We start from the raw sequence: 12,932 nt of genomic DNA on the forward strand, positions 1-12,932 counted from the left end.
ACATTTATGAATGTTGCAGCCTTACCAAGCAAACTTGTGAGCAGTTTCCCATTAGCATTCTGCACCATCTTACATTTAGTTATTTAAAGAAATGATTATATACCACTGTATCATAAAAATATATCACAGCAGTTTACAACAGTATAAAAACAGGAAACATTCACAAAGCAGCAGGAAGGGGTTTCCCCCCATTATTCTACTACTCCTTAGTTTTTGTGTCTACTTGTGCAAGCCAAAACATGAACCACACAAACTATGGAAATGAAACCAAACAAAAAGTGACAGCACAGATCAGATAATAAAAGACTACATACACCCTTTACACCTAAAACCGTACAGAGTGAAGGTTTTGTGGGTTTTTCATGAAAATACCCACTAAAAGAGATTGCTGTATGTTTAAATTTTCTTCAAATGTACCTGAACAAGGATATTCCACCTCCCCTTTTAGTGAAACACCAGGCCCAAAGGTGTTTCAATGGTAAACTAGATGTATAAAACAAAAGATGGCAAGACGTGTTGTCGCTGGACAATGGGTCACTGGGCTGCTTGAGCTGGCCTCCTCCTTATACTTATCTGCTCTACAGTCAAGTGAAGAAGCCACAATCGTTCAGCTCAGAGTATATATGGCTTGCAGGCATCAAATGCTGGATAAGCGGGTGTACACACACAACCCGAAAAAGGGCAGAGGAAACTACTATAAAACCACTATACTTGCCCTCTTACTAAAAGCTTTTCATCATCCTAAGTCTGTCTAAAAATTACACACACGTCTTCACATAATAACCTGGTGGGTCAATGTGTGCAATACTTCTCTTGTGACTTTTTATATATATATTTTAAAAAAATATCACCCTCCAATCTGTCTAATTCCCACCTGAGACACCCCGCCCCCCCCGTGACCTCTTAAAATGATGGAATAAACTGAAATGGGAAGCCGAGGGAAACAGTCAACAAGAAATGAGGTCATATCATTCATTGCAATAAATGGTTGTCTAATTTTGTACCCTAGTGCTGCATCTTTTAATCAACTTATAAAGCAGAACAGAAGGCATGTGTAGAAAATGAAGACTGGGTTTCACTGTAATATATTTTTTCAGAGTAATATACCACCCACTCATGCCAGACTATATATAGTGAAGTGTAGGCACTGAAATATGCAACACTAGACATACTTGTGTGAGGAGAAATAGTATTCAGTACAGTGGTACCTTGGGTTACATACGCTTCAGGTTACACACTCCGCTAACCCAGAAATAGTGCTTCAGGTTAAGAACTTTGCTTCAGGATAAGAACAGAAATCGGGCTCTGGCGGCGCGGCAGCAGCAGGAGGCCCCATTAGTTAAAGTGGTGCTTCAGGTTAAGAACAGTTTCAGGTTAAGAACGGACCTCCAGAACGAATTAAGTACTTAACCAGAGGTACCACTGTACCTCCTTTTAAACTTTTAAGAAAACACTGGATAAACCAAGTAAATGGGAGCTTTCATCACTTCACTAGACTTCCTTCTGCAGGTTAAGGAATGATTTGTGGTTTTGCATATCAGTAACTATCACTTTCATGGCTTCATTTCATGCCTGTCCCCTTTCAGTCTCATACCACTTGGAACTTCATTATAACTTACTTTGTTTTCTGTAGACACAGAGAGACAGAGAATACACACATACCTGATAGTGTTGATGTGGCTACTCTTAGCATCTGAAACCACAAATAGGGCCCCCAAGTTAGTGTTGCCTGCAATAAATAAAGGTTAAGATCATTTAGTTTACGCATCTGAAAGACTTTAAATTTATTTCATGCGTCTCGCGTAAGTTATATCCAATGGTGGTGTTAGGCAAGTGGAAGTACTCTGTACAGGCAGGGCATCCAATTTTCATTGACCCCTCTTCATAGTACAGCCCTCTGCAACAGTTCCCATACTGTTCCCAACCCTCAGGAGCAGCTTGCCAGAGGGAGTGACGGGCTGCAGTGTGTTGGGAAAATTGGTGGGATTCAGAAGTGCTTCCACTTGCCTAAGGCTACTGATGAATGTAACAATGAATGTCTTTATTGCTTGACTTGGGTATAACAAGAGCAACACCACCAATGGAAGGGGGGAGAAGCAAGAAAATTGACCTGAAAACATACCTCATCTCTTCAGCATACCTTCCTCTATTTTAAATTGTTTATCATGGAGATGAATTTCAGTTGCTAAACTGCCAAGAACAGGGCCTTTTTTGTAGTGGCACCTAATGGTAGAATACCCACCCTGAATATATTTGCTTGGCAACAAGACACAATGCCTTCTTTTCCCAATGTTCACATGCAGAAATTTTAGCTCTTCCAATCAGATAGAAAATCATATTACAGTGGTACCTCGGGTTACATATGCTTCAGGTTACATACGCTTCAGGTTACAGACTCTGCTAACCCAGAAATAGTACCTTGGGTTAAGAACTTTGCTTCAGGATGAGAACAGAAATCGTGCTCTGGGGGCGCGGCAGCAGGAGGCCCCATTAGCTAAAGTGGTGCTTCAGGTTAAGAACAGTTTCAGGTTAAGAACGGACCTCAAAACAAATTAAGTACTTAACCAGAGGTACCACTGTACTTATATCCTGTGCTTCTGAATATATGCATAAATGTAGAAACATAGAAAGCTTCATTAAACCAAGTAAGATAATTTGTCCCTCTATCCCAATATTGTCTGATGGAAACACATTGGTGCATGTATACCAGCAAAACCAGACACCTTCATTTGCCCCACCTGCAGTAAAACATTTCTCTCCCATATTGGTTTCTCTAGCCACAGCAGGCGCTCTAATTCTCCAACGGTTTGACCTCACCCCCCAATGGCACACTCTTCCATTGTCTCCCGAAACAGATGGATGCCAACAACCTGCACATGCTAGGAACTGAACCTGGAATCTTCTGCATGCAAAGCATCTGCTATGCTCGCACCTCCCCAATTCTGCAGATACAATACATAAGATGGCAATAGCATTTAGGAGCCAATTTGCCATTGCAAATGCAGAATTTGCCACACCAGAAAGTTTACAGAAATGAAATCTTGATACATATTTGACATGCATTAACAATGCAAGGAAGTAAAGCTATAGTTATCCTGTTGTAAATAAAAATGCAGCATAAAACATAAACCTTTTCTTCTTGGTATGTTTCAAAACTAAAGCTATATTGACACAAAGATTGGCTAGTTCAAACCTTACCTGAAGAAACTGATAATTAAATACAAACACTTTAATCTATTCTGGGTATTGATCAAGTCCTTAAATGATGGGCTCAGAATCTTAAGAGCCCTGCATGCATGCCCAAGCGCTTTCATACGGGCTTTCTGAATTTCTTTTGCAACTGCAACTATTTACCCTGCAGGAAGGCTGTCCAAGGGTCCCCTCCCACAAGCTTTCTGGCAGGGCTTTTCAGGAAAGGGAAAATCCTAATGTGTGAATGGAAGCTCCAACTACTTCTTATAGCAATTATAAATACTCAAGACCCTTAGAAGCAAACTGGTACTTATGTGGGGTCTACAGAAAAAGGCATGAACAAACGTTAACAGACTTATTATTCAATGTTCTCAATGTTCATTTGCAAAAACCAAGGTATCTCTGAAGGAAGAAAAATGCACATTTGTATTCTCTGGCCCATTCTGGTGAAACAACAGTTCACCGGCTGAAAACTCCCAACCCACTCCCATGTTATGAACTTCAACATAGATTCATTTGCTATTATTCTTTTTAGCTACCTATGTAGATTTTTGTACCTGAAAGTCATATAAAATTTAATAGTTGCGTTAAGTCATAAACAGGGGTAGGTGAATACGTACTTCTGATTTATAAGTGCAGGCTTTGAAATAAGTCTGTATTATTAAAGCTACAGTTTCAGACCAGAAGTAAACCATTTTATTTTAGGTTCTGCGTTTATTCGTAAAGAAGCCAACACCAGCCAAGTTCCATTTTTTAAGGATGCTGTGTTTCCATTAAAAGTCCTAATATGTCAGTTCACCAAGGCAAATTTAATGAGCGGATGCTAGTCTTTGTAAATGTACCCTTTTATACCACAGCTGAAATAATAAGCTATCAACATGGCACTGTCAGAAAACAGACCATTTATTTGTCTGTATAGAAATCCTACAGCATTTTTGCCAAGGTACCAGAGCTCAGCTGGGGATATTCTTTTTCTCTGCCTCATTTATATTGCTGGGGCTCACACAATATGCCACAGGTGACAGCAATCCTTTCTCAGCTGTACCACAATATGATGTTTCGGCACTTGTTGAAGACCTATTTATTTGTCCTAACATTTGCTGTTTTTTAGTGCCAAGCTTCAAGTGTTCTATTTTAAATTAATGTTTTCTACTGTGTATTGATGTATTTGTGATTTTAATTTACTGTTGCTTTATTTTGTATATTGCTCTGCAACTCTAGAATGAAGGGCAGTATACAAATAAATAAACAAAAACAAACATTTATCCTATCAAATAATTCTATAATGAAAGCAAGTTATGCAGCAGAAGTTGGTTCTACAGTCATTTCATTTTAAATTTGTATAATAAAATGTCACACAAAGAAGGCTTATGAAGTGTACTATGAAGCTGTAAAAAGGACGGATTGTTTTTCGCAGATTCTATTCCACTATGCTTTGGACACAGTTGCATTCTGCACTCCAGCATCTTTCTCTCTCTGCCTTCTTTGCAACACAATGCAAGTCAATAGTACCTCTCTCTGTTCAGAGACAGAATTGCTATTCAGGATGCCAGATCTTGGCCTGGTAATAGGGCATGTCTGATGTAAAATTCATCGCATTCAGTAAAATATTTCCTTCTAGAAACTGAATAAAAACAAAGGCACAAACCTGAATTGTACTGATGATGTTGACCTAGTTGCATGTTTATTTCAAACAGCACTTTGCCCCTAAATATATTGCAATATTCAAGAATCCTTACAGAAGCAGTTGAACATTTTAGTGTCTGTTTGTATAAAAAATTCAGCTCTGGGAGGGCCAAACAAAACCAAAAAGGATATGAAGGCACTGTGTTGAATATACAACATAGTATATTTAGGCCAATACAAAAGCATCCTTTATTCTGCACATGTATTCTCTGAAATGCACAGAAGGCATTTTTTTTGTATGCTTTTATGGAATAACTACTAGCACAAGGAACCTGTGGCCCTCCAGATGCTGTTGAACTCCAACTTCTTTCAGCATCAGGAGGTTGATGGGAGTTGCAGTTCACAACACTGGGCGGCCACCTACCCCTGTCTCAACCATCCATCATCACCACAAATTCAGGAAAGAGGGTTGGTTAAACAAAACTGACATGCCAAACAGAACACTTAACACCCCTCAGGATACAAACAGAAACCTGAGTTCGTCTTGTTTAAATAAACACATACACTTCTACAGCACACTCAAATGTTCAAAGTATTGGTTTCCATTCTGAGTTTCCACTTGCTTCTACCCAATTTTTATTAACTCATCTCTCCCACTGCAGTCTCTCCAATGCCCATTCTTCACTTTTCAAGAATGTTCCCAACACTAAGGAACTGCTTTTTGGTGTATGGGAGAGGAAGGGAGGGAGGGAAAACTCCATTATATAAGCAGAGTTTCATTTGTGCTACTCTGCATCCAAGTCATTATCTCAGTACAGTTGTATCTTGGAAGTCAAACGGAATCCATTCTGGAAGTCTATTTGACTTTCAAAACATTCGGAAACCAAAGCACAGCTTCCGATTGGCTGTGGAAGCCCTGTCAGACCTTAGGGTTCCAAAGAACGTTCGCAAACCAGAACACTCACTTCCAGAACACTTGTGGTGTTCGGGAGCCAAACGTCCCGAAGAAGGTCAGATTCATTTCCTTATTCATTCCCTATCATATGTGGGTGGGTGGAGGGTTGTGGATAAAATAGTTCAGGTTGTCTAACGCCATATTGCAAGTTCATTGGCCAACTGAGACAGGCAGATTTAGGGACTGTGACCAATTCAGTCTCACTGGACACAAAGCGGGGGGCGGGGGACAACAACACTGCAGTTATTATTTAGAATGCAGTGTAAGAGGCAGGGGCGCCAAATCTTGGCGTCGCACAGGGCACTGACGCGCAACTGCCAACACACAGGTCCTTTTGCACCCAGTAGAGGGCAGAACAGGGGTGGGACAGAACAGGGCATAACCGGCCGGGACAAGCTTATGCACGCTACACCAACACATGTGGGGGCTAGGAATGGAACTCCCACACAAAATGATTGCTGCCTATATTTTTAAAAATTGTCACATTATGACAATTAAATAGTCCTCTTCCTATGGAATGAGATTTATCAGAACAGGCTAAACAAGAGTTAACAGAATTTTATTAATCCATTTGGGTAACATAATGCATCATGAAAAACAAACAAATTTCAGAAACAAACCTACTGGATCAACAGAAGGCAAGAGGTCTTTTTTCTCCTGCTGCTCATCCTCCTCTTCATCTGTGCTGTATTCTTCCATGGTTTCTCCACTTGCAAAGTGGATGACCCTTCTTGGAATTTTCTTCTTTTTTCCGATGACTCCAAGTTCCACATTCTCAAAGCCTCTTTCGCCATTTGCATGCAACTGAAACAAGAGGGCAACATCTGAAGAAGTGTGCATGCACACGAAAGCTCATACCAAGAACTAACTAAGTTGGTCTTTAAGGTGCTACTGGAAGGAATTTTTTTATTTTGTTTTGACTATGGCAGACCAACACGGCTACCTATCTGTAAGAGGGCAACATGTCAGTTGCAAAAATGCCCACATGATAAGGGAAGGATAGAAGGCAGCCCTGTTTAGGGAAGTTTTAATGTCTGATGTTTTATCATGTTTTTAATATCGTTGGGAGCCATCCAGAGTGGCTGGAGAAACCCAGCCAGATGGACAGGGTATAAGTAATAAATTGTTGTTGTTGTTGTTGTTGTTGTTGTTGTTGTTAAACGGCTCTACAGCAAGTTCAACTTCTTTGCAGACCCCCACAAAATAATCTTCCATAAGTTTTACAATTATATTTCACCCACACCTCGGGGTCAGAGGAAAGTATAATTTTAAATGAATTTTATGGAATGCTTGTAAATTGCCTTGAGACACATGTGAAGGAGCTTCATTAATAAATATAAATAAACACTGCCACATATTGTTAAATGCCTATATAAAATAACCATTATTTCCTGATCACTTTGTTTTCAGAGTATTTTCATCTATCCCTACAATACATCTGGGAGGGAAATCATTCTTATTTTGAATTTGCAGCTATTAAGTGAGGTTGTGACACAATAAATTTGCTCAAGGCTACCCAAGCAATCCCTGACTGAGTAGAGATTGGACTAGGACCAGTAAGATCCAGAAAGCCAGTCTGCTGAAAGTACACCCCGCATAAAATTGTTTCAATAAATATAAGATCAATGCCTCTTTGCTCCTATTGCAAAAGAATGTAAACAAAATGTATCAGGCCAGTTTAAAATTTCTCCTTTATTTGTATTTAACATTGAGCGTCCCTTCTTTACAGTTGCCACTCAAGCATTAATATTATTAAATATCCATCAGAGTTTTTGTAGCCAAAAGTATACAAACAAGAAAAGCTTTACGAACTCTTTAGCCTCCTAAGGTACTTTTTTGTAAAGAGCATCCTTTACATGGAAGGCAACTATGTCACTGCTTTTGCCAAGTTTTCACAGGTGAAAGTCAAAGCCTGTCTATGTAATATTAAACAGGCTGATTTGTAACAGGTATCTGCTTACAGGAGGAGCTCGAAGAAATCAGAACACCTGATATATGTGTGAAGTACAAAAGCGTATCAAGGCAGAAGGTAGATGGTGCACATAATAATTCAGTGAATAAATGGTATTTGTGAATTTATTCATATGTATGTGAAAAACAGGCTACTAGTTAATTTATTAAATGCAAATGATGACATTATAAATACTAAAAATTCTGGATCTTGAAGCCCTGTAAAACAGAATGGATTAGTCCTGGATTTGTGAAAAGTTAAGGATGAACTGTTTAACCGGCTTCACTACAAAATTCTTTTCAGATCGTGTTTTCATCAATAAAATAAGCCTAGCTGTTATACGTGGGAATTAGAACAATCCTGTTAGCATGAAATGGAGACGTTCCGGTACTTAAAAGACAGAACCATGTTCACTCCTAAAGCGTTCAGATGTGACACTGCTTTTTTTTATTTTAAAAATCTGCTTTTTGAGAACCGTTTTTGCTTTTGCCCGTAACCAGCTTCTTCTGAAAAGATGGGCAACACCTCCAGCCCACAGGTAACCCGAGACTGGATAGCATTTCCTGCAAGCGATGCTGCTATAAAGGTGTAGGCCATCTGAAAGACCCTATTTAAGCAACTCCACAAACCCTTCTTTGCAACAGTGGGCTCCACTTTCCAAGGCTCGGCCGATACTGAACCGGGTCCTAACCACACCCAGCATCACCACCACCAGGAAACACAGGACTACAAAAAAAGAAGCGCAACTGGCACGGGGATGGGGAGGAAGTGGCAGCAGCATACAAATAATTTGGGGGGAAAGCACAGCGCCCACAGGCCGGGTTGTGGCTGCAAATAAAGCACGCGCGAGTTGCACCTTGAGGGAAATGGTAGGTGGTTTCCAAGGAGCGATGGAGGAGCCGCCTTGAAACGCTTTGCACCCCGGCAGCGACCTCCAATATAAGACAAGACGCCCAAGGCTCCCCTCAGCCAGTGGCGTAGCGTGGGTTGTCAGCACCCGGGGCAAGGCAAGTCATTTGCACCCCCTGACCCGTGGATTTGCGCCCCCTAATCCTAACCCCCAGATGTTGCGCCCAGTGCGGCCGGCCCCCCCTGCACCCCCCACGCTACGCCACTGCCCTCAGCAGACCCCGTTTGTGAGGAAGGCAAAGCCGGCTGCAGCGAGGAAGGGCGCCGCACAAACCCCCTTGCGCCAGGCAAAGGAGGGCAGGGCTGCCCCTTCTTCTCCCCTCAGACAGGGCGGAGAGCGAGGCATGGCGAGAGACGGGCTGAAGGTGTCATGGAGGAGGCTGGGTCAGGTGAGCGGCTTCCCCCGCCGCCGCCGCCGCCGAAGAGGCTCCCTAGACGGAGTGGCGGGGAAAGAGACTCACCTGCTCTTGCTCCATGGCGAAGGCGGTGACAGCGACGGCGGCTGGGGCGCAATACAGGGTGATGGCAGACAGCCCCTGCTCCATACTCCCACCGCCCTCAGCCCAGCCGGAGGGAGACTGGCGGCAGCGGGGCTCGCGCCAGGCCGGACCCTCCTGCTCCTCCTCCCGGGCGGAGGCCCTGGGAAGTGAGCTCATAGAAAGGCCAGCCCTGGCGGCCCCGCCCGGGCTCGCCGGTTGCTAGGAGACCAGGAAGAGCCCGCTCGCCGGGGCCCTCTAGCGGCAGAGGGGGCAAGGGCGGCGGCCTAGCTAGCTTCTCTCTGCCACTGCCAGCGGGCAGGTGTGTGTCCCCCCCCCTCCACGGTTCTTCGGTTAGGGGCGAGTTAGGGCTAAAGGACGAGGTAGCCTAGGTGCCATCTGTTGTCGGGCGTCCATAGTTTGTGGAGGGACAGGAAACAAACAAACAAAATCTTTATCCATCTCCAGTATGGATTCCACTTGCTGGACTCCAACTCCCATTATCTATTGCTGTTGACTCCTGGCTGGAGCCGAGGGGAGTTGGAGTTCAGCAGCTTCTGGAGGGCCACACCTTCACCCACCCTGCTTATCTATACCAGTGATGGTCCTGCATTTGTTTTGGGACTACAACTCCCATCATCCCTAGCTAACAGGACCAGTGGTCAGGGATGATGGGAATTGCAGTTCCCAAAACAGCTGGAGGGCCACGTTTGGCCTCACTGCTATAGACTATTTGCTTGACAGGTTGGATGGTCATATCATGGATTTTTTAAGTTGCAGTTTCTGCATTGCAAGGGGATTGGACTAGATGAAACACCACCCCCTATAGGGTTGCCATACTTCAAAAAATGAAAATCCAAACGCAACAAAGTTGTTGAGCTAAACCTTAAAAAAAATTTTTTTAAGTGAGCTATTTTTAAGGAAATTCGCTAAAATATACACTTCTGACATGGGTTGCCATACTTCCTGATTTTCTGTGAGACTGAAGTGCTTTCCGCCGGGGCATATGGCCACCCCACCCCAGGATAACTTGCAACTCTACAATTCTATGATTTTTTTAAAAAAAGTTTTTATTTGTACTTTTCAAATTTATACATTCATTAATTTTACAATCATTTTAACATTTCAAAGTTTGACTTCCTTACCCCTCTTTCTGCAGTTCCTTAAAATTATTTTTTAATATCTTCTGCATACCCAAATTCATTTAATTTGCGCATTTGATTATCTACTTTAAATATATACTCTTATGAAACTGCAGGTTATTGAAATTCTGCCAATGTTTTTATCTGTTTGCAATTTATCTGTAAGTATTCAATAAACAATTTCCATTCTTTTATTTAAAAAAAAACTTGTTATCTTGATTTTATTCTTCCAGTAAGTTTTGCCATTTCTGCATATTCCATAAGTTTTTGTATCCATTCCTACTTTGCTGAGAGGTCTGCTCCTTTCCATTTGGGGGCAAGTAGCATTTTTGCTGCTGTAGTCGCATACATAAACCAATTTCTAAACAATTTAGGTAGTCCAGTCCTTATAATTCCCCAAAGAATTATAGGGAATTACAATTCTATGATTTTTGGACAGTCTCAGGCATTCTTAGGATACTGTGGAGTTGGTAGTTCAGGGAAGCAGGGTTAGAGATCTCAAAGGGAAATGCTGGGGAGGTTTGGAGAGCAAAGTGTTGCACGATGGCTGGAGCGCTGGGACTATGACCTTGGGAGACCAGGCTTCGAGTCCTCAGCTATGACACTCACTGAGCTTGGGCCAGAAGCTGTCTCTCTCTCTCTCTTTTTTAATAAAAGTTTTTATTAATTTTCAATACAATATACATATAATACCATATCAAAGGTTTATATACATCTCTCAGTCTAACCTACTTCAGAAATTAAAAAATTGTCCAGTAGCACCTTATCGAGACCAACTAAGTTTCTTCTTGGTATAAGCTTTTCTGTGCATGCACACTTCTCCAGATCTGAAAGCTTATACCGAGAACAAACTTAGTTGGTCTCTAAGGTGCTACTGGACAATTTTTTATTTTTTTATTTCAACTGCGTGAGACCAACATGGCTACCTACCTGAATCTACCTCAGAGTTGATGTGAGGAGAGAATGGGGAAGAGAGAACCAGGCTGAGCTCCTTAGAGGGAAAGGTGGCATATAAATGTAATGATAAATATAGAATGTTCAGCACTTCAGTAAGCTATTAAATTATTTGTGTAAGATATGCCTCATCATCCTTCAGACATCTTTCAATATAGAAAAAGTGGGTGGTGTGGCTGTGGGCAGAAGCAAAGAATAGCAGAATAGATTCTGATGGGGCTAAGGAACATTTTGTGCATGGAATAGGGGTGGGGTGGGGCAGAATGGGGTATTTGCAGGCTTTTCCCAATGGGACTCAATTATAAGCTGTCAGAGCTGCCTCTAGGTCCCAGCTCACAGAGGACCAACGCTAGGCTGTAGTAATGTACAAAAGTCTTTATTGAAGTTCAGTTTCCATTTCAAAGCCACAGCGTGCAGCCCTACGTCTTAAACCCTAGATCGGCGAAGTCCCGTCTGAGTCTCCTCCCCTATGACACCAGTTTAAGATCCTAGCCCTGCTCCACCTTTTACGCTGCTCTCTCCTCCTCTGGGTCCTCCTGCCCGCTGGGGCATTGCCCTTTCTGGACTCTTCCGACGCTGAGTCGCTTAGCTCCTCCCCCTCCCTCCGGCGGGCTTTAGGACCCGGTTCCCAATCCTCATTCTCTGCTGTCCCGCGCTCCTGTACATTTGAACTTGCCTCTCGCGCCAGCCCAGTGACCTTTCTCCTAACCGTTACACTACTTCGGTCACTGCTTCCCTCTTCCGGGACACTGGCCGGATCTGACCTCTCCTCCGTTGTCCGACTTTCTGATGGAGGCGTGGTCAGCCCTGCCTTATCTTCTCTCCCTGGTGGGGAATGCACTGGCCCCGATCCTTGGGACTCTTCCCCCCCACTCTGCTCTGGTGGGGAAGCTGGTCCTGATTTCCAGCTACTGCTCTGGGAGTCCCTGCTGCCCCCTTGCTCCTGGGGCGTTCCCCTTGGGAACCCCCTACCCCTGGCCACTGGCGCCCCCTTCTGTGAATCTTCCGATTCGCTTGAGAGGCTCATGGAATCCCTCGGTCCACTGTCCTCTTCTCCTACGCTCCCCTCGGATTCTTCCCCTTCGCTCTCCATCTCCTCTCTTCCCTGTGCCTCTGCTCCTGAGCCCCTGACAGAATAGATTCTGATGGAGCTAAGGAACATTTTGTGCATCATTAAAAGGATGGAATAGGGGTGGGGTGGGGCAGAATGGGGTGTTTGCAGGCTTTTCCCAATGGGACTCAATTATAAGCGATTTCACCGAAGAGTGTGGTGTCTCCGATCGTAACCCCCATGTAAACAGGGTGGTGGTGCCTGTATTATAAAGTAGCTTTCTGGGAAAATAGGCTATTTCATTAGGTACATGAAATGGCAGTTTTAACGCAACAGTTGCTAAACAGGATTGAGACAGAAAAAGCAGCCTTCTACTGACTCGAACCACTGAACAATTTCATTCAGTATTTTCTACACTAACAGTGGGTGTCCATAATTTCAGGCAGGAGTATTTTGCAGCCCTTCCTGGAGACACAAGATTGAGCCTTGGACCTTTTGCATGCAAAACCTCTGCTCTCCTACTGAGCTTCAACCCTTTATCTTTCATTCAATTTAGCCATGAAGCTCACCTTGGGCCAGTCACTGTCTCTCAGTCTCATGTGCCTCACAGGGTTGTCATGAGGACAAAATGAGGGGGAGAAGTATGTAAACTACACATTGAATTCATTGTAGGCAA

At 43.1% G+C, this 12,932-nt stretch overlaps 1 protein-coding gene across 1 annotated transcript in view; it reads right to left on the reverse strand.

The window, feature by feature from the left end:
* FAM177A1 (family with sequence similarity 177 member A1) overlaps positions 1-9,282 on the reverse strand; it is a 13,132-nt gene extending 3,850 nt beyond the window's left edge. Inside the window, exons 1-3 of the mRNA XM_079955399.1 lie at positions 9,095-9,282; positions 6,398-6,577; positions 1,663-1,729 (exon numbers count right to left, since the gene is read on the reverse strand). Coding sequence (XP_079811525.1) covers positions 1,663-1,729; positions 6,398-6,577; positions 9,095-9,178 — 331 coding nt within the window. The 5' untranslated portion in view covers positions 9,179-9,282. The remainder of the gene's footprint in view (positions 1-1,662; positions 1,730-6,397; positions 6,578-9,094) is intronic.
* Between the last annotated feature and the right edge of the window lie 3,650 nt (positions 9,283-12,932).

The sequence above is a fragment of the Podarcis cretensis genome, assembly GCF_951804945.1.
Source record: "Podarcis cretensis genome assembly, chromosome: 1".
Taxonomy (NCBI): domain Eukaryota; kingdom Metazoa; phylum Chordata; class Lepidosauria; order Squamata; family Lacertidae; genus Podarcis; species Podarcis cretensis.